Source organism: Myxocyprinus asiaticus, chromosome 28 (assembly GCF_019703515.2).
Source record: "Myxocyprinus asiaticus isolate MX2 ecotype Aquarium Trade chromosome 28, UBuf_Myxa_2, whole genome shotgun sequence".
In the NCBI taxonomy this organism is placed as follows: domain Eukaryota; kingdom Metazoa; phylum Chordata; class Actinopteri; order Cypriniformes; family Catostomidae; genus Myxocyprinus; species Myxocyprinus asiaticus.
Genome location: NC_059371.1, coordinates 42,634,483 through 42,656,825, shown reverse-complemented (window position 1 = coordinate 42,656,825; position 22,343 = coordinate 42,634,483). Strand labels below are relative to the sequence as shown.

The window sequence follows — 22,343 nt, the reverse complement described above, 5'->3', positions numbered from 1 at the left end:
GACAACATTTTCTGGAATTTTCAAAGCTGCTTAAAGGCACAGTTAACATAGTGTATGTAACTTCTGACCCACTAGAATTGTGATGTAGTCAATTAAAAGTGAAACAACCTGTCTGTAAACAATTGTTGGAAAAATGACTCGTTTCATGCACAAAGTAGATGTCCTAAACTATAGTTTGCTAATAGTAAATATGCGGAGTGGTTAAAAAAATTTGTTTTAATTACAGCAACCCAATTGTATGTAAACTTCAACTGTAGGTACTTTAAACACTCCAGTCCAGCAGGTGGTGGAAATTCACCAGAAGTTGTTTTGCAAACCGCCAGAAAACACAAGAAGAAGAAGAGCTGAAAGTTTGAGCGCTCAGTTTGGTATGCGTTCAATGTGTTTTACATTATTTGTGACATTTGTATTTATTTGTAAGTATATTTTTTATGTCCTGGTTTCAGTCTGGTAGGCTCACTGATTGTTTTCATGCAATTTCTTGCTATTGTCTGTGCTATTGTTTGCAGAGAAGAGAAGCAATTTTGTCATGTTGGACACTGATTTGATGATACTTTCATTCTCGTCTTTCAGTAAATCAGCTGAAATATATCTGGTTACCATGGCAATTATGTCATGTGCTTGGCGTGTGCACTCTTTGTCATACTGTCAGTCAGTGCAAGAAGAAATGCACCAATAAAAATTTGTTTTCAACAACGAGGTGAAAGAAGCAGATCCATTTCTTCAGGCAACACGTGAAAGCAAGGTGTTTTACTGTCACTGTTAATGTTCATTTCCTCACGAGCACTGAGGTAAATCAGACAATGTCACGTTCAGACAGCTACTGCACTTTTTATGCAGTACAAGCACTTAAATGTTGAGATGTGGGGGGTGTTGTGTTTTGAATTTTAGGTTCCAGTGTTGTGAATTTTGTGTTAAAATGTGTACCTGATTTGACAAGTCATTTCATAATTACACATGCAATATGACATCATACGGATAGAACAGGCTACACAGAATTTGTACATTAAAAAAAGCTAAAAATGTGTTTAAATTGTGAAAAAATATACATTTTCACAAACTACATAGCTTATACAGTTAAGTGCAGAAGTTTGCACTCCCTTTCACAATGTATACAAAAATAACAGATAAAATATTTTGTGTATATATATATATATATAATGTATGTAGTTTTTAGTAGTTTATGTAATTTACTCTTATTTTCACAAATCATCCCGTTCAGAAGGTTTAATCTCTTTGGTTCTTCTTGTGTTGCCTTCTTAAGCATCAGTAATTGTTTGCACTTTTTGTAATGGTTGTGTTTGAGTCTCTCAGTTGTGCTAAGTGTCAAAAGCTAGATCTCATCATATAGCCACTGAAGAACTCAAATGTGCAGAAGATGCTGGGAAACCAAATGATTGTACAGTAGTTTTTTTTTTTTTTTTTTTTTTTTATTAAGAAAGTGGACATCTTCACTGCTCAGGATAAAGCAGTGACTCATGAACAATTATTACACAAAAAGTCATTGATCATTGAGAAATCAACACACCACATTAAGAATCAGTGGAATGTAAACTTCTGCACAGGATCATGTGTGTAAATTCAGTTACTATTTTGTCTTGTGGAATGTATGTGAGTATCTGGTATGTCAAATAGCTTCTTCAGGGCAATGCTAAATAAAACCTAAATGCAATTTTTTTGATTCCTAATTTTTTTTTTAGGGCATTTTCAGATCTTAACTCATTTGGTTTGTTCCGAAACAGGAGCTAAAATTGTCACAATGTTGCATTTTCTTCTTGGTTCGGTTCGCTTTCACAAGGCAACATTTCAAAACGGACCAAAACTTTGTCAATAAAAGTAACATGTAAGCAAACTGTCCCCTTATTGGTCAGAATGTTTGTGCACTGTTCCGGGATTTAGCGCATCCATTGATATACCGGTTAAAATGTTATACCTGTAAAAATGTCAACCGTAACACATTTTCAAGTGTTGTTTATGTCAAGCTCATGCAAAACGTCACCGCATTGCATTATGCAGAATGCACATTCCAGTCAGAAGAAATACACTTTATCCTACACAGGAATGAAATGCGATGTAAAATCCATCAGGTATGTTCATGGTTTTTATGGGAATATTGTTTGGTTCGTTGGTCAGTTGGATCGGATTGCATTCTCACCACAAGCGAACCACTCAAGTTCATTTGCAATCGGTCCACCGATTGTTTTGGTGCAGATCCGAGTGCGATTGCCATGTTCATATATGCCTAAACTAACCGAGCCAAGGGAGAAAACGCACCAGGTTCCAAAACAAAGGCTCCAAACGAGCAAGGAGTGAAACGCCCTTAAACTATAATGCATTTCCTCTCCCCCTAATTTCAGTGCCACACGGCTTAGATTAGAACCCTAAATGTTGATTGAACACTATAGAGTAGGTGGCGGTATATGCTTCTTCATCTGTCAGTAAGTGACAGCAGTGAAGTAGAGCAGTGGTTCCCAAACTTTTTACAGTGGCGTACCCCTCCAAACATTCAACATCCTTTCACATACCCCCTCTCTGACCTATAGATAACATTCACACAAGCTATTTTGAAAATACATATATTTAATACAATTATCTTTGTAAAACAACTCACTTATATTAAACATGTTATATTAATCATACACATATTGAATAAATGACTTACCAATTGAGATGGATGTGCTAAATATAATATAACTGCATAACATGAAAACTCCCCCCTCAATGCGCCGCGGTACGCAAGAATATCATTCGGTTCTGTGCCTGGAATTGCGCATCATTGCACTGCTGGCCGACTTCGAGCATTGCGGGTAAGTATCACGACGCATGAGGTGATGCAATTTTTACCGCAGGAGATATATGAACTGGGTTTGAATATTTTAAACTAATGAATTTAAAAGAACGGTAAATCTCAGAACTTTATTTTTGTACCCCCATTGTCACCTCACATACCCCCAGGGGTACGCATACCCCAGTGTTGGAATCACTGTAGTAGAGGAATATAGCTGATACAGTGTTTCTGATCAGAAGGTAAAAGTTATTTCCACATTCTGGTGGTTGGGAGCTAATAAGTTAAAAAATAATGGAGATCTATTTAAAGTTGCATTTTTAAACTTTGAAGTGTTGCTAAAAATATGACTTTTCATGTGCTCCCTAGACATTTACATTTAGAGAACATATCGGCGTATTGTGTTCTCTTCAATTTTTTCCTAAATTTTCTGTAGTTGGTTTTAAAAAAAGTCTTAAATGTAGCTTTATAAAACCTGAAGGAACCCTGTATAAATATAAACCTTTTGCACAACAAAAATTACAAATATATTCTGGACATTTGTCATGTTCTGCAATTAAATTAGGGTTACATTTTTTTTATTTTATTTAAATGTGTCCCTATTGAATTGATGTTTGTCAACTTATTGTGTTTATTGTAGAGCTGAACGAAGTGGAGGAGGAACAGCATGATTTCATAACTGGAGAAAAATCTTTAAGTGGCTCAAAGACAGAAGACAATCTCTCACCTAAAAAGCCTCGAAGAACAGCCAAGAAAGCTTTCACCTGCTCTCAATGTGGAAATTGGTTTACACATAAAAGAGATCTTAGTAAACACATGAGAGTTCATACTGGAGAGAAACCTTACACATGCTATCAGTGTGGAAAAAGTTTTGCATATGCAACAAATCTCAAGAGTCATCTCTTTTGTCACTCTGGAGAAAAGTCATTTGAATGTGACAAGTGTGGTAAAACATTTGTTCTGGCACAGTACCTAAAACAACATCTGAAAACTCAGACAAATGAGAAGCCTTACAAGTGTTCTTCTTGTGGAAAGAGTTTTACACGCCTGTTCTATTTGAAACAGCACCAGAAAATACATACTGGTGTGGCAGCTCACATGTGCTTTGAATGTGAAAAGACCTTTATTACAGCTGGCATCTTGAAACGGCACCAAATAATTCATACTGGAGAAAAACCTTTCAAGTGCTCACACTGTAAAAAAAGTTTCACTCAGTCACAAGACCAGAAAACACATGAGAGAACTCATACTGGAGAGAAACCTTATAAGTGCTCACACTGTGGAAAGAGTTTCACTAAGTCAGTACACCTGAAAACACATGAGAGAACTCATACTGGAGAGAAACCTTACAAGTGCTCACACTGTGGAAAGAGTTTCACTCAGTCAGAACACCTGAAAACACATGAGAGAACTCATACTGGAGAGAAACCTTATAAGTGCTCACACTGTGGAAAGAGTTTCACTAAGTCAGTAAACCTGAAAACACATGAGAGAATTCATACTGGAGAGAAACCATACAAGTGCTCACACTGTGGAAAGAGTTTCACTAAGTCACATCACCTGAAAACTCATGAGAGATTTCATACTGGAGAGAAACCTTACAAGTGCTCACACTGTGAAAAGAGTTTCACTCAGTCAGAAATCCTGAAAACGCACGAGAGAATTCATACTGGAGAGAAACCATACAAGTGTTCACACTGTGAAAAGAGTTTCACTCAGTCACATCACCTGAAAACACACGAGAGAATTCATACAGGAGAGAAACCATACAAGTGTTCACACTGTGAAAAGAGTTTCACTAAGTCAGTAAACCTGAAAACACACGAGAGAATTCATACAGGAGAGAAACCTTACAAGTGCTCACACTGTGGAAAGAGTTTCACTAAGTCACATCACCTGAAAACACACGAGAGATTTCATACTGGAGAGAAGCCTTACAAGTGCTCACACTGTGGAAAGAGTTTCACTCGGTCAGTAAACCTGAAAACACATGAGAGAATTCATACAGGAGAGAAACCATACAAGTGTTCAAACTGTGAAAAGAGTTTCACTCAGTCAGAAATCCTGAAAAGACACGAGAGGTTTCATACTGGAGAAAAACTTTACACGTGCCATCAGTGTGGAAAAAGTTTTGCATATGCAACCAATCTCAAGAGTCATCTCTTTTGTCACTCTGGAGAAAAGTCATTTGAATGTGATCAGTGTGGTAAAACATTTGTTCTGGCACAGTACCTAAAACAACATTTGAAAACTCACACAAATGAGAAGACTTACAAGTGTTCTTCTTGTGGAAAGAGTTTTACACGCCTGTTCTATTTGAAAGAGCACCAGAAAATACATACTGGTGTGGCGGCTCATATGTGCTTTGAATGTGGGAAGACCTTTACTACAGCCAGCAGCTTGCAACGGCACCAAATAATTCATACTGGAGAAAAACCTTACAGGTGCTCACACTGTGAAAAGAGTTTCACTCTGTCACAAGACCTGAAAAAACACGAGAGAATTCATACTGGAGAGAAACCATACAAGTGCTCACACTGTGAAAAGAGTTTCACTCTGTCACATCACCTGAAAACACACGAGAGAATTCATACTGGAGAGAAACCATACAAGTGCTCACACTGTGAAAAGAGTTTCACTCGGTCAGAAACACTGAAAACACACAAGAGATTTCATACTGGAGAGAAACCTTACAAGTGCTCACATTGTGGAAAGAGTTTCACTCGGTCAGAAACACTGAAAACACACGAGAGAATTCATACTGGAGAGAAACCATACAAGTGCTCACACTGTGAAAAGAGTTTCACTCGGTCAAAAAAACTGAAAACACATGAGAGAATTCATACAGGAGAGAAACCATACAAGTGCTCACACTGTGGAAAGAGTTTCACTCAGTCAGAACAACTAAAAACTCACGAGAGATTTCATACTGGAGAAAAACCTTACAATTGCTCACATTGTGGAAAGAGTTTCACTCGGTCAGAAACACTGAAAACACACAAGAGAATTCATACAGGAGAGAAACCTTACAAGTGCTCACACTGTGGAAAAAGTTTCACTCAGTCAAAAAAACTGAAAACACACGAGAGAATTCATACAGGAGAGAAACCATACAAGTGCTCACACTGTGGAAAGAGTTTCACTCAGTCACATCACCTGAAAATGCACAAGAGAATTCATACTGGAGAGAAACCTTACCACTCAGGGCCTGAAATTCATTTCTGAAAATGAGGATGGAATTCCCCCCTTAAGGCCTCAATATACTTCCTACAAAATGAAAAAATGAATGGGTGTGACATCATTTAGAACAAAATTTTATTTTGTTTTTGCATTCGTTGCGGTGGTTTGTAACAGCTCGCTGGGGTGAACTTTTAGGAAAACATTTTAACAGCTGCTAAACACCTTCTTACTGCCGTTGGTCCACGTCATCGGTAGGTGTGACCTGGAGCTCCAGCTACCTTGATGCCGATGGGTAATTTTATTTATGTTGTTCAGTGAGTCAAAATCAGTCAACATGAACACATTGATGTGCAGAGTTATTCGCAAGCTGGTGCAAATGTACCTACATCTGTACGACTGTTCGCTTAGAGACATTTTCCAAGACCAAGTCACTTTTCTCAATTCCTGTATAGGTCAGATAGAACCAAGGTCAGAAATCAACTTTTCCATTAAGGGGCAATATTTTATTTCCATTGGGATTTTGTACCTTTACAAGGGCAATTTTTTCTATTCTAACCTTATAAAATGACTGTGTCATCCTTTTATGTTATAATTTAAACAGTTATTTAAATTTGAAAAGTGGTATGTTTCAATAATTACAAAATTGCATGATCTGTACATTGCGTATGTGCATTGTTACTGAAACTTTCTTTTTCTCATTCACATATTTCCAAATATTTTGGCTAATAGATTATCATAGCCTACAAAACTAATGCACCGACATAGAGGAGGTGGTGACTGTATTTCTCCAGATTTGGAATGAGGAGCTTAAAAAGAACATAGCAACTCTTTTATTAATAATGTTCAAAGTGGGCTCACATTGACTGATTCAATCACAATGGAGATTAATTTGTTTATAGAATACTTCAGATGTAATGAAATGTCAAATGTGATTGAAATAAACAAGAAATTATGCATCCTTAAGTATTATCTTAATTTGTTACTCAAAAAATCATCATGCTGTCTCAAAAGTATTTGCCTAAGTTGTCAAATTGTGCCCTATAACTATTGCCCTGGTATCTACACTATCAATACAACCCCTGAGAGCCTATTAGCCCAAGTAAGGAAGCTTTTTATCCCAGGTGTGGGGTAAAAGGCTCCTTTGCCACTTTTTTTATTTATTTTTTAATGAATTTTATTTAAAACAACCTTCTGTTGTTATTTTTTGAGACACTTTGTGACCAGAGAAAAAACTAATTTTCCTAAAGGTGTGCCTGTAGCCCTATTACACCCTGTTATTAACTACATTGTAGCATTTGGGTACATTATATTTTGTGCTATCTCAGACCTGATTAACTTAATAAATATACCGTGTAGCATCCATCACTCCTGCACTTTTGGCTTCCAGCTGGTGATGAGGCTTTTCAAACAGACAGATGCATAAGTGAGATGAAATGATGGACAGGGTAGGCTATAGCACAGAGAGCAACAGTGTAACTAGGAGAGTAAGTGTGGCAATGAAAAAAGATTGTCTTTTGTATTCAACAGAAGAGAGAAAGGCATGCAGGTTTGGAACAAAATGAGGGTAAATGATGACAGAATTTTCATTTTGGGGTGAACTATTCTTTTAAACTTTCATTCTTTTAAACTGTTTTGTTTCCCAGTGATGTCTGAATGTGTTCTGCTTTATTAGAGAAAGATTCCAAATTATAGAAACATTTAGGAAATGGCAATGGCAATAGAAGTCTGGTCACTTCAGATTTTCCTTTATAATGCAACAAAATTTATTTTTAAATTGAAAAGCAGCAGGGCTGATTAATCCAAGAGGTCCTCACTGCATACTGTAGCGCGATGATGTAATGGATTTCATCTACTACGTCACAGACATCTATTACTTAGTGGATTAAATCCGTGTTTTAATGGATTTAAAACATTTGGAGCCGTAATATACTGGATGTTTTTAATGCAAACATTTTATTCAGTGTGTAAATAAAAAGTGAGAGAGTGAAATAATTTCTATATTTCCTTAAAATTTATGTTAATAGTATGCGCATTAATTTGTTTGGTATGGATAACAATTATTACTCTGAGGAGGAAGCAGACAAAGAAGGATGGTGAGGTTTAAGTAAAGAAACATGGAAGGCAGGTGTAATACTGTAGTTTGAGGGTAACTGAAGCCGGTATGTGACTGCATTTATCTGTTTGGTGATGGTGAATGGACCAATGTATCGAGAAATTAACTTTCTACAGGGTAGCCGGAGCCGGAAGTCTCTTGTGGAGAGCCAGACCTTTTGCCTGGGCTGGTATGGAGGTTGGGAGGAGCGCAGAGCATTGGCCTGACTCTTTTGGTGCTGGACTGCACTCTGTAGGTGGATGTGATCAGTGTCCCGGACTCTCTTACTCTCTTCAAACCAGTGGTTAACTGTTGGGACCTCGGATGTCTCACCGGACCATGGGAACAAGGGAGGTTGAAAGCAGAGCACACATTGAAAGGGAGTTAGCCCTGTAGCAGGTTGTCAGAGCGAGCTCTGGGTGTACTCGGCCCAAGAAAGGAAGCGGTTCCAGCTGTGCTGGTGGCCATGGCAGTATGTCCTCAGTTAGCGTCTGATCTCTTGGATCTTCTGTTCCGTCTGTCCTTTAGTCTGAGGGTGATAACCAGATGAGAGGCTGAATGACATGCCGAGGAAGGAGAAGAATGCCTTCCAGACCTGAGAAATGAACTGAGGACCACTTTCAGACACTATGTATTCCAGGAGGCCGAAGTTTCGGAAGACATGATGGAATAGTGCTTCTACGGCCTCTAGAGCTGTAGGTAGGCCCTTCAGAGGTACCAATCAACAGGCTTTGGGAAATTGATCGACTGCCACCAGAACACAGGTGTAACCACTGGAGAGTGGTAAATTGGTTATGAAGTCCACTCCTAGGTGTTACCAGGAATGATGGGGTATGGGCAGCGGAAGGAGTTTGCCAGCTGGAAGGTGACGAGGAGACTTCGACGTGGCACACTCAGGGCAGGCTTGGACGAAGCGTTGGACTTCCTGGGACATATGAGGCCACCAGTAGCGATTGCGGAGGAGCGAGAAGGTCTGATTGATGCAGGGGTGACCAGTGCGAGGTAAGCGGAGAGATGTGGGTACGTAAGTGCATCCCTCCGGACGCCCCTTCGGTGGAGGTAGCTTCAGCAATTTGTTTGTCCAGGGTCCACTGGATGGGACTGACGATGAGGGATGGATGAAGGATGGGTTCTGGAGTGGTGGTAGTAGTGTCAAGAGAATGAAGCTGGGAAAGGGCATCCACCTTGATGTTTTTGGACCCTGGACGATAGGTGACGGTAAAATTAAAGCGTGTGAAGAATAAGATCTATCTGGCCTGATGAGGGTTCAGCCATCATGCCTCCCAGAGGTAATCGAGGTTGTGGAAGGTGATAATTACTTGGAATGGATGACAGGAACACTCAAGCCAGTGGCGCCACTCCCCCAGGGCCAGTTTGATGGTGAGAAGCTCCCGGTTGCCAATGTCATAATTCTGCTCCACCGGGTATAGTGTTCTGGAAAAGAAGGCACATGGGGCAAGCTTGGGAGGATTCCCCTGCCACTGAGAAAGGATAGCTCCGACGCCGGTGGTGGAGGCGTCCACTTCAACTACGAAAGGTCGTTCATGGTCAGGATATTGGAGGACTGGAGCAGTTGTAAAAGACTCTTTGAGTAGCTGGAAGGAGCGACAGGCTTGGGGGGCCAGGACAGAGATTTGGGTTTGGTATGAAGGAGGGAAGTGAGAGGTGCAGTGATGGTACTGTAGTTCCTGATAAATCTGCAGTAAAAGTTTGCAAATCCGAGGAAGCGTTGTAAGTCTTTCATTGTTGTAGGTTGTGGCCATGTCTGTACTGCATCGATCTTCCCTGGGTCCATCTGTAAGCCCTCAGGACTGATGTAATATGCCAGGAAATGGAGGGAGCATTGGCCTGTCCATAGGGGATCACCCGGTATTCATTGTTATAAACAATATCTACAAGACCAAGATTTTTACACATCCTGTGAAGCGTCAGTGTTGCTTTAGGGGGCTTACACACTTTTGCTTCACTATGATCAAGGACTGAATCCATCAAAAGATTAAAGTCTCCTCCCAATATTGTATCACGGGGGTGCCAGCGGCTCACAACATCTCTTCAAGATCAATAAAAAAGCCCTGATCATCAACGTTAGGCACGTAATTATTAGCCAAAACCAACCTTTGCCCCTGAATTTCTTCTAAAACAATAATGATTCTCCATAATTTATCTTTAATCTGTTTGAGAGATTTGAAGTGTAGATGTTTACTTATCAATGTAATGACTCCCCTGCTCTTACTTGAGCCAGCACTAAAGAAAACATGCCCACCTCATATCTTCCCAAATTTTTTAAGAAACACTATATCACATTTCTTACGCTTAAAAAATAACCTTTCTTCTTTTTATGGGGTGCCCCAACCCATTCACATTCTACGTGGAGAAAGATAACCCACTCATATTAACATTTGACATTTTGATATAATAGAAAAAATAAATTGTGTTTAGATTATACAGACCACATTTCAACATTAGTGCAACAATCAAACCCCAAACTACCCCCCCGAACCAAACAAACAGAAAAACGTGCACATTAACCCCGTGCACGACAGCACCAACCGGCATCAATCCCTCTAAACTCAAAAGGTCCATATACGCCTATGAGAGCCCCTGCGACAACTTTGCCATCGGACTGCTCAAGTCCGGTGCTTCTGCACAAATTTTATGAGGCAAAATTACATAACAGAAAATACTTTGTAAAACAAACCCCAGCCAATAGGCAGAATAAAAACAAAGAACATGTAGATTCATTCACAGAACTGTCTCGAAGGTGTGTTCCTCTACAAAACAAATTCCAGCCGATATAAAGCCATTCAGTTTCCTCAGACAGACAAGTGAGCCAGCTGTTTATGAGTGCAGCTGATGACGTAATCATTCCAGTGTCCCGCAAAAATACTCCACAAAACAAACTCCAGCCAACAGAAGGCATAAGCACAAAGAACGAACAGATTCATCCACAACTGTCCTGAAGCAGTGTTATTCCACAAAGCAAACTCCAGCTGCTAGGCAGAACCAGCACAATAGAAACAAAACAGGCGTCCCAGTTACTCGGATGGTCAAGAGTGTATTGAGCGACCATGACTTAGTCTGTCAGCTTTATAAAAGACATCCTTTGTGTGGGCATGTAGATATTTTGTGGCCATCCTTAGTATCCATTCTCAATCTGGCCGGGAACTTCAGTGTAAAAGTGATCTTGCGTCAGTGCAAAAGTTTCTTGAAGGAGTGTTATTCCACAAAACAAACTCCAGCCGCTAGGTGGAACCAACACAAAAAGAAACAAAAATGGCGGCCAGCTTCCTCAGACAGCCAAGAGTAAGTACAGCAAGTTAATACACTCTGGAGCTACACGAGAAACACCAAATGGCTTACTCACCCATTGTTTCTATGAAGGACAGTGCTTGCTTGGGACACGTAAATACTTTGTGGCCATCCTTAGTATATATTCTCAGTTTGGCCGGAAACATCAGTGCAAAAGCGATCATCCGTTGATGTAAGAGTTTCTTACATTCCTTGAATCGATTGCGTTTCTCTCGTTGAATTCGCAAAGTCCGGGAAATACAGATAAAAAAACACCATCACTATTTGAAAAAAGTCATTTTTGATCAAATCTAGACAGGCCCCATTTCCAGCAGCCATCACTCCAACACCTTATCCTTGAGCAATCATGCTAAATTGCTCATTTGGCACTAGACAATCACATGCCATTATATCAAACACAGTTGAAAGCTATTCGGTTTGTTAAATGAAGCTTAACATTGTTTTTGAGTTGCCACTATATATTATATATAGTCATTTTGGGTCAAAAATGGCAAAAAAGAAACAGCTTTCTCTAGAAACAAGTCAGTCAATCATTGTTTTGATGAATAAAGGCTATACAGTGCTTTAAATTGCCAAAAAAAAAAAAAAAAACCTGAAGATTTCATACAAAGGTGTACACTGCAGTCTTCAAAAACAAAGGACAACTAACTCTGACAAGGACAGAAAGATGTGGAAGGCCAGATGTACAACTAAACAAGAAGATAAGTACATCAGAGTCTCTAGTTTGAGAAATAGACGCCTCACATGTCCTCAGCTGACAGCTTCATTGAATTCTACCTGCTCAACACCAGTTTCATGTACAACAGTAAAGAAAGACTCAGGGGTGCAGGCCTTATGGGAAGAATTGAAAAAAAAAAGCCACTTTTGAAACAGAAAAACAAAAAGAAAAAGGTTAGAGTGGGCAAAGAAACACAGACATTGGACAACAGATAATTGGAAAAGAGTGTTATGGATCTTAACCCCATTGAGCTTTTGTGGGATCAGTTAGACTGTAAGGTGCGTGAGAAGTGCCCGACAAGACAGACACATCTATGGCAAGTGCTACAGGAAGTGTGGGGTGAAATGTCACCTGAGTATCTGGACAAACTGACAGCTAGAATGCCAAGGATCTGCAAAGCTGTCATTGCTGCACATGGAGGATTTTTGGATGAGGACACTTTGAACATTTTTTTTCAAATTGTAATAGTAATTTTCCCATTATTAATGTTCTGACTATACATTGTAAATCAGTTAAATGCCACTATGGTGAATAAAAGTACCAATTTCTTTCCATAAGAGCAAAATCTGAAAAATATGGAATTAAAGAAAAATGTAGATTAATTGAGGTTAAAAACTAGTTAAAAGTGAATTAATGAAGGCGCTGTGAAGAGAAAAACTTGTGTTGACTAAAACCGATTGTGAAAAAGTATGTGATTTAAATAAGCGCTAAATAGAAGAAAATATACATAAACCACGGAAAGAAGTAATACATTATCAATAGAGGTAACTGAATTAAAGCAATGTCATACAGTAAATTTAAAACAGATTAAGGGAGCAATAAATAACAGAAACCTGTAAAACTTTTAAATAAGTGACTAATTACAAAGCTTTGAATCGAGTGACAAAGCCCGATAGACAGTGCATAAAGTGTCTGTGATATATATTTATGTTTTATAAATGCCTGTGACACTGTAGAGAGAGTAAGAAAAGGAAAAAAAATCTCAAAAACAGATTTGGAAAATAGAGTTTGAACTATACCTTTAGGGAAGGAAAGTCAAGGAAGGCTATCTTTTGTATAAATAATAGACATTATGTTTTGATTAATGTGAGGATATATAAACTTGTTTAGTATTTTAAACCGTGATGTTGCATATTTTAGAATATTTACTCATAGAAGTATATATCGTCGATATAATGATAGTTAGGACGTTAAGACTGTGAGAACAGTTTTCAAACAACCTGCTAAGGATTCAAAATTAATTTTAAAAAGACAAAACTATTGACAAATATTAATGAGTTTTTAGGTTATTGAGTTTGGTTAGAATACTGATGAGCAGGGCCATAGCAGAAAATTCTGGGCCCCCTGACTATATATTGCTCTGGACCCCTTTCCTATTAAAACAATACAGTACTGAATTTGTTGTGGGCCCCCCTGGACCTTTGGACCCCTTGAATCGTTACCACCTTTCACCCCACTAGCTACGGCCCTGCCGAGGACTTTATCATTCTAAAATAAATTTGTGAAGAAATTGTGGAAAATATTATAGTAATAAATATACACTTTATGAAACATTATAAAAAGTTTATGAAAAGTTATGCCATTATTTTATGTGGATAAAAGGGCATAATGAATGCAATAGTTTAGATAAAATAAATGAGGGAATTACTAGATATTCTAGAAAGTTGAAAACTTTGTAATGAGTTAAATATATAAAGAAATTTTGGAGAAAATATGCAGATGGAAAATACAATGTAATTGGAGTTTATACACCATTAGGAGAAAAGATGTTTGGGAAGCATATAGAAAGACTACAGCAAAATTTGACTGTGTAGATAAGGAAAAAATATAATCAAATTTGTACCCATATAATCAAAGAAGTTTAAAAATAGGAATGTGGAAGAAAATTATTTGGCTAAAGCTCGAGTAAAATTTGGAAAAATGAAAATGAAAATAAACTAGTTAGTTTATTGGCTAAATATTAAAAGACAGCCCTGGCAAGGTTTAAGAATTATGTAGAAAAATAGGAAATTGTGGGAAAATTTATAATTATAAGATTTAATGGGTGACATTGTAATTAATACATTTGAAAAGTAGTATTGTCAAAAGCAGAGAGATATTGATTAGTTAAGAATACAAGAAAAGGAGGACGTTAGAACATATAGAATAAGAGCGTTAGAATGATTCAATTACAGATAGACTGATATTGCAATTGAACCATTGATGAGACCACTCAGAATGGCAAATAAATGTGCTTACTGACTGACTGTTGCAACTAACAGCACTGAAGCAGCGGGTGAATTTAGTGATGAGAATGGGAGATTTGGATGAATAAGTTTATTATTTTGGATAATAATTTTTTGAGAAAGGTTTAGAGTACAAACATCCTGAGAGACTTGTAGGAGAAGAATAATAATTGTGAGACCACATACTGTACTTCATACAGACAAGGAGGCATAAAGTTAAAAGTTTAAGTTTATTAACATTGTTAATTAGTTGAAGATAATGTATAATAAGAAATTATTGGAGAGTAGTATATTTTAAAATAACAAGTTATTAGATCATTTTCAATACCTTGAAGTCCTTAAATGGATTATAGGAATTATTGGTTTTGTACAACTTATAATTATGTGTTATATTAAAGAGGTGAAAGTCTATGTTATGTTATTTGAAGAAGTAATTCTTATTGTTATACTACTATAGGACTACTTACAGTAGTAATTGTTTTTGAATTAAAGGAAACATTTTCAAAATGTGAATTATGATATTTGGAAAAGCTTGAAAGGTTATTATGCTTATTGAATGTATGAAGGAAAATATAATGTTAGTAACTGATGGATTTATCGATGAAGAAGGGAAACATTTTAATAATAATGAATGAACGTTACATTTATATAGCACTTTTCTGACACTACACTCAAAGCGCTTTACACAGTGAACAGGGGACTCTCCTCAACCACCACCAGTGTGCAGCATTCACCTGGATGATGCGACGGCTGCCATAGTGCACCAGTACACTCACCACACACCAGCTATTGGTGGAGAGGAGAGAGTGGAATGATACAGACAATTAATGGATGGGAATCATTAGGAAGCCATGATTGATAAGGGCCAATGGGGGAAATTTGGCCAGGACACCGGGGCTACACCCCTACTCTTTTTCAAGAAGTGTCCTGGGATTTTTAATGACCACAGGGAGTCAGGACCTTGATTTAATGTCTCATCCAAAGCACGGTGCCTTTTTACAGGATAGTGTCCCCATCACTATACTGGGGCATTAGGACCTACACGGTGAGCACCCCCTGCTGGACTCCCTAATACCTCTTCCAGCAGCAACCTTAGTTTTCCCAGGAGGTCTCCCATCAAGGTACTGACCAGGCTCAGCCATGCTTAGCTTCAGTAGTCAACCAGTCTTGAGCTACAGGGTGATATGGCTGCTGGCAATAATTTATTGAATGTTCATAAGAACTTAGTAGAATAATAATGTCAATTGTTGTTATGCCAGCATAATTACTAAATTATTGTTAAACCTGATGTATGCATGTGTCAACTTGTTAACTATTAACAGCCAGAAAATTAATTTTGTGATTGGAGATTTATGCAACAGTTATGCAACATAAAATAATGTGAATGAGGACATGATACATGAGAATTTTGTGTGAATGTAAGAGTTGGTTAATTAATTAAGAAGTGCATTGTAAAATACTCAACCCAGTGGTAAAACTGGTACAGAGATTTTGAGAGTGTAGAAACACATTGAAAGTACTCTCTCTAGTGGTCAGAAAACTGTATTATGATCAGAAATGGCAAACAGACTTTGTGGAACCATTAGATCTTCCTAAACTGGCGATTGGAAAAAAAAAAACCTCTCTTGATTCTGAGATAACCTTGGAGGAGCTTGATGAGGTAATTAAGTCCCTACCTACTGGCAAGGCTCTGGGGCCAGATGGTTTTGCCATATACATGGCCCATGTTTTCTGGTGGTGTGTCGAGATTCAGAAATTCTGGTCGAAGGTTCAGAATTTTGTGTGCAACGTGGTGGGCACTCAGGTTTCGTTTTGCCCCAGACTCTGTGTTCTGGGCAATGGGGCGGTCATCGATATGGGGGATGGCCATATAGAGAACTGGGTTCTGACCTGTGTGATGATCGCCAGGCAGGTTATTTTGAGGGGTTGGAGGTCAGCTGGGATGCCTCCATATCCGGAGTGGTGCACGGAGGTGGGGAAGGTGGCAGCTTATGAGGAGGTGTCATTGGGAAGACGGGGTGGCTCGGATAAGTTTATTCGGAAATAGGGCAGGTATTTGGAGTTTTTGGAGGACCCTCGGGTGGGGTGTGGAGAGAGTAGTATATTATATTTAGTATGATTATTGTGCGTGTGTATGTATGTGTATATATATGTGTATGTATTTATGTTTGTATATATATATATATATATATATATATATATATATATATATATATATATATATATATATATATATATATATATATGTAATATATGTATTTTTTTTATATATGTATATATGTGTGTCGGTTTGATTTTTATTTCTATTTATTTTCTTATGTTTGACCACAGGGTTGTTTTTTTGGGGGGCGGGGTCGGGGAGGGGGGTTGTGGGGTTTAAATGTTGATTTTATATATATATATATATATATATATATATATATATATATATATATATATATATATATATATAGTGTGTGTGTGTGTGTGTGTGTGTGTGTGTGTGTGTTTACATTTCATTGCTATTGTATGATTTAATAAATGATCAAGAGATCCCCGAATTTTCCACTTCTTAATAAGTGATTGAACAGTACTGACTGACATTTTCAAGGCTTTGGATATCTTTTTATATCCTTTTCCATCTTTATAAAGTTCCATTACCTTGTTACGCAGGTCTTTTGACAGTTCTTTTCTGGTCCCCATGGCTCAGTACCAGCCTACTCAGTGCATTCATGTGAGAGCTAACAAACTCATTGACTATTTATACACAGACACTAACTGCAATTTAAAAAGTCACCTTGTGTTTCTGTAACAAGGCCAAACATTCAGGGGTATGTAAACTTTTGATCAGGGCCATTTGGGTGATTTCTGTTATCATTATGATTTAAAAAGGAGCCAAACAACTATGTGATAATAAATGGCTTCATATGATCACTATCCTTAAATAAAAGACCGTTTTTTTGCATGATCAGTCATATTTTCAAAATCAGTGCCAGGCTATGCAAACTTTTGAGCACAACTGTGTGTATATATATATATATATATATATATATATATATATATATATATATATATATCATTAGAAAAGAAATGTAAAAGTTACAGGGAACTGTTGAGGAGAGGCTGATAGAATATGTGCTTCAGAGGAAGATTTATGAGCGTTCCACAGGAAGCTGGATCTGCTCAAGTTTTGTAAGGATTGTGTATTACATCTGTTTAAACGAGATATGCGCATATTTGCAGACAATGATATTAGTTTTATTGATATTTGCCTTTTTATCATTAGACAATACAGTTAAAAGTTACAAGTTCATCTGTTGAGGAGAGAGTGAGAATGAAACGAGCACTTTAACATTATGAGCTCAAACACTTCTGTTGCGGCTCTGATATGCGGACCATTTAAATGAGACTGTGTTGCACACCGGTTTTTTTTGTAGTAACACGATGACATGTAGCAACAAAATTAACCAGGACTGGTCGTTTACATGCCTCAGTCGCTTCACATGCAAGCAGGCGATTCTCGGCGCCCTCAAGAAACAAATCGGCCAAACAGGAAAATGTAAGGACCTCTGCGATATATCGGTCGACCACTAGCCTGTAAAAAATTAATCCAAGATCAATCATGACAGATTTTTTTACACCTTTAATCTGAAAAATGCAATCAACCAAATTCAAGTGAACAAAAAACAGAAACTTTTTAGGAGAAAAAATTTAAATAAAAGACTTAAAAACCTGGTTGCATAAGTGTGCACACCCCTCAACTAATATTTGGTTGAAGCACCTTTTTGATTTTAATACAGCAGCCAGTCTTCTTGAATCAGAGTCTGTCAACTTAGCACATTTTGATTTGTCAATTTTTTCCCACCCTTCCTTGCAAAAAAGCTCCAGATCGATCAAATTGGGAGGGGATCTCTTGTAGGGCTGGGAACCGAGAACCAGTTCTTGTTTAGAACCTGTTCCATTCTTTAAAAAATACTGGAATCGGATGATCTTCATTAATTTTGGTTCCATTAACGGTACTCCGGCATGCAGTTTTCTGCCGAAGTGGCTGGAACAGCATCCTGAAATAGTTTGACAGTGTTTCCAGCAGCGCTGCTCTCTACTGACTCTACAGCGTAAAAACACAGCTCTAACAGTGTGTTTGATTCCTGATCTTGAGCCAGCTCTTTTGAATCTACAACCCAAAACATATGGCGCTTCCATTTATAGTCCAGTATACAAGTAATCTTTATACTGATGTGCAAATTATGAATGTCCAACTCAAAATTAAATAAAAACTGTTGAAATATCACAAGCCTGAAGTACGACATTAGGCTACATAACACAGTCTAAACTGTCTCTAGAACTGTTACTGTTTATTTAATGATCAGCTATGAGACTTAAATCAAGCAGTGCAGTTACTGACTAGTATGACAAAGTATAATTAAAGCTACATGAGGATTGTTGTAATAAGTGGAGTTTTATAAAAGAATAAACTAATTCATGAAATATGCCATTACATTTCTTGTTGATTTAGGTTTGTTTATTTAAAATATAGTTAAGATCTATTACTGGATTGTAATTATGTCTCTAAGTCTGCAAACACACCTTATACAGGAATTGTATTATATTTATTTCTGATTTGTTATATCTGCTCTGTAGAAATCTGAAATGATCTCATCATTTGGTAATAGACTGCAGAGGGAAGTAAATACAAAAAGAACTGCATTTCTCATTTTCAAATAGATCTTTTAAAAAAAAGGTACTTAAAGAATTACTGGAATCGTTACTGGAACCGTTAAGGAACCGGAATCGTTAAGAGAAATCGGAATCATTAAATTCCTTACGATCCCCATCCCTAATCTCTTGTGCACAGACTTCTTCAATTTATTCCGCACATTTTCAATTGGTTTTAGGTCTGGGCTCTGACTGGGCCATTCAAAAAAGTTTTATCTTTTTCTGAAGCCATTCCTTTGTTGACTTGGATTTGTGTTTAGAGTAGGGCTGCTAGATTATGGCAAAAATCATATTCATGATTATTTAACACTCGTTGACTTTGGAAACATCATGCATTTATTGAACTTTTTTTTTAACTTTACTAAGTCTTTTTAACAGTGGATTTCCTTGAACTTGAAATGTAAACTGCACTGGGTAGGGGAGGAGGCTATTGTCATGATAATTATTTTGTTAAGTATGGTAGTCAAATAAAAGAAAGCCTCCATCGCCACCATTTACAGCAGGGATGCTCAAACGTCTATGGAATGAGATCTACTTTTTCATCATGTTATTGCATCAAGACTTACCATGAACAATAAAGGCTATACATTATCACAATACCAACATTTCAGTAGTTGTAAGTGGTTTCAAGTTCTTAAGTAATTATTCAAGACTAGTAAACAGTCAGTAATAAAATAACAATAAAAAAAAAACAGCAATGAATAGAAATAGATTAAAAATGATAGTACAAATAAAGAAAAAATAAACAAATTGGTGCAGTTTTAAAAGATTTTAACAGCAGTATCAAGTATTCAAGTAAACATTCAGAATGAAATGCAACATAAAACTATTACTGGTCTTTACTGTATGATTATAATACATGAATACTTTTTAAAGCTACTAAAGTTACTCAGTCAAGAGCAGTGTGTGTGTGTTTTCTCATTTTCTTGTTCTGGTTATTTGATTATTATAATGACACACTACACTAGACAGAAACAGGTCTGTTAGCTTACATTTACACTAATAAGTCTGACATTTTAATACAAATCTGCTTTTTCTCTGCTGTTTATGTTCACTTAAGACATCACTCTCTGTGTTTGCATGAATACCTCACCAAGACGGGCATTTTGGCAGAATTTTGAAATGTATTCAAATCAAAATCGAATCAAAACACTTTTATTGTCACACAGCCATATACACAAGTGCAATGGTGTGTGAAATTCTTGGGTGCAGTTCCGATCAACATAGCAGTCGTGACAGTGATGAGACATATACCAATTTACAATAACATCAAATTAACACAGCACAATTTAAACATCTGTTATACACATAATTACACTCAACAATATACAAATAATAACATACACTGTACAGTATACAATACACACAATATAGATACACATTATTCAATAAAAAAAAGTATATATTGTAGTATATATAGAATGTACAGTAGGTTGTATTGTACTGTATTGACATTCAGGCTGTCGGTTGATAGTAAGTTGTTAAGAGAGAATATAATATAATAATAATATAATTTATGACAGTCCGGTGTGAGATATAAGAGTAATAAAGTGCAGTGCTGATGTATTTGATCGTGGGAGATCAAGAGTTCAAAAGTCTGATTGCTTGGGGGAAGAAGCTATCATGGAGTCGGCTGGTGCGGGTCCTGATGCTGCGATACCGCCTGCCTGATGGTAGCAGTGAGAACAGCCCATGGCTCGGGTGGCTGGAGTCTCTGATGATCCTCCGAGCTTTTTTCACACACCGCCTGGTGTATATGTCCTGGAGGGAGGAAAGCTCACCTCCGATGATGTGTCTGGCAGTTCGCACCACCCTTTGCAGTGCTTTGCGGTTGTGGGCTGTGCTATTGCCGTACCAGGCGGAGATGCAGCCAGTCAGGATGCTCTCTACAGTGCAGGTGTAGAACCGTGTGAGGATGTGGAGGTTCATTCCAAACTTCCTCAGCCGTCTCAGGAAGAAGAGGCGCTGATGAGCCTTCTTCACAACGACTTCAGTGTGGATGGACCATGTGAGTTCCTCAGTGATGTGGACACCCAGGAACTTGAAGCTGCTGACTCTCTCCACTGGTGCTCCATTGATGGTGATGGGACTGTGTTCTCCATCTCTTCTCCTGAAGTCCACCACAAGCTCATTTGTCTTACTGACGTTGAGGGAGAGGTTGTGCTCCTGACACAAGTTTCATCATTGTCAGTGATCAGACCTACCACCGTCATGTCATCAGCAAACTTAATGATGGCATTGGAGCTATGTGTTGCCACACAGTCATGTGTGTACAAGGAATACAAGAGTGGGCTGAGAACACAGCCCTGTGGGGCTCCAGTGTTGAGGGTCAGTGATGAGGAGATGTTGCTGCCTATTCTAACCACCTGGTGTCTGCTTGACAGGAAGTCCAGGATCCAGCTGCACAGCGAGCTGTTTAAGCCCAGAGCCTGGAGTTTCTCATCTAGCTTGGAGGGCACTATGGTGTTGAATGCTGAGCTGTAGTCTACAAACAGCATTCTCACATAAGTGTTCTTAGATGCAATAGCATCATCAGTGGAGTGGTTGTTGCGGTAAGCAAACTGCAATGGGTCTAGAGAGAGAGGCAGCACAGAGCAGATGTAATCTCTGATTAGTCTCTCAAAGCATTTGCTGATGATGGGGGTCAGAGCAACAGGATGCCAGTCATTTAAGCAAGTTATTTTTGAGTGCTTTGGAACAGGCACAATGGGGATGTTTTAAAGCATGTGGGGACTACAGACAAAGAGAGGGAAAGGTTGAAAATGTCTGTAATAACACCAGCCAGCTGGTTCGTGCACGCTCTGATGATGCGACCCGGAATGCCGTCTGGACCCGCGGCTTTGCGGATATTCACCCGTTGGAAGGATCGGGTTACATCTGCTACAGAGACGGAGAGTGAACTAACCTCTGTAGCTTCGGCTGCGAGAGCTCTCTCCGCGAGGGCGGTATTATTTCCCTCAAAACGAGCATAAAAAGTATTTAGCTCATCCGGGAGAGAGGCAGCGGTGTTAATGGCGGAGTTTTTATTCCCTTTAAAGTCCGTGATGATGTTAATTACCTGCCACATGCTTCTAGAGTTGGTGGTGTTAAACTGTCCTTCAATCTTGTTCCTGTACTGACACTTTGCTGTTCGGAGGGCATAACTGGCTTGTTTATGCTCCGCATTCCCGGAATTGAAAACGGAGGTCCGCACATTAAGTGCCGCGCAAACATCGTTATTTACCCATGTCGGATAGATCCGTGTTGTTCTGGTCAGAATGACGTCCTCCACGCACTTTTTGATGAAACACATTACGCTATCAGCGTAAAGCTCGATGTCGTCATCAGAGGTGGACCGGA

The 22,343-nt window shown here is 38.3% G+C and overlaps 2 protein-coding genes across 3 annotated transcripts in view; one reads left to right on the top strand and one right to left on the bottom strand.

The window, feature by feature from the left end:
• Positions 1-7,048, top strand: part of LOC127418556 (zinc finger protein 271-like) — a 270,645-nt gene extending 263,597 nt beyond the window's left edge. For both annotated transcript variants that reach the window (XM_051659135.1, XM_051659136.1), the window contains exon 3: positions 3,426-7,048. In XM_051659135.1, the coding sequence (XP_051515095.1) occupies positions 3,426-6,010 (2,585 nt within the window). In that variant the 3' untranslated portion in view covers positions 6,011-7,048. The remainder of the gene's footprint in view (positions 1-3,425) is intronic.
• LOC127418621 (zinc finger protein 501-like) overlaps positions 1-22,343 on the bottom strand; it is a 315,184-nt gene that overhangs the window by 200,695 nt on the left and 92,146 nt on the right. The window lies entirely within an intron of this gene.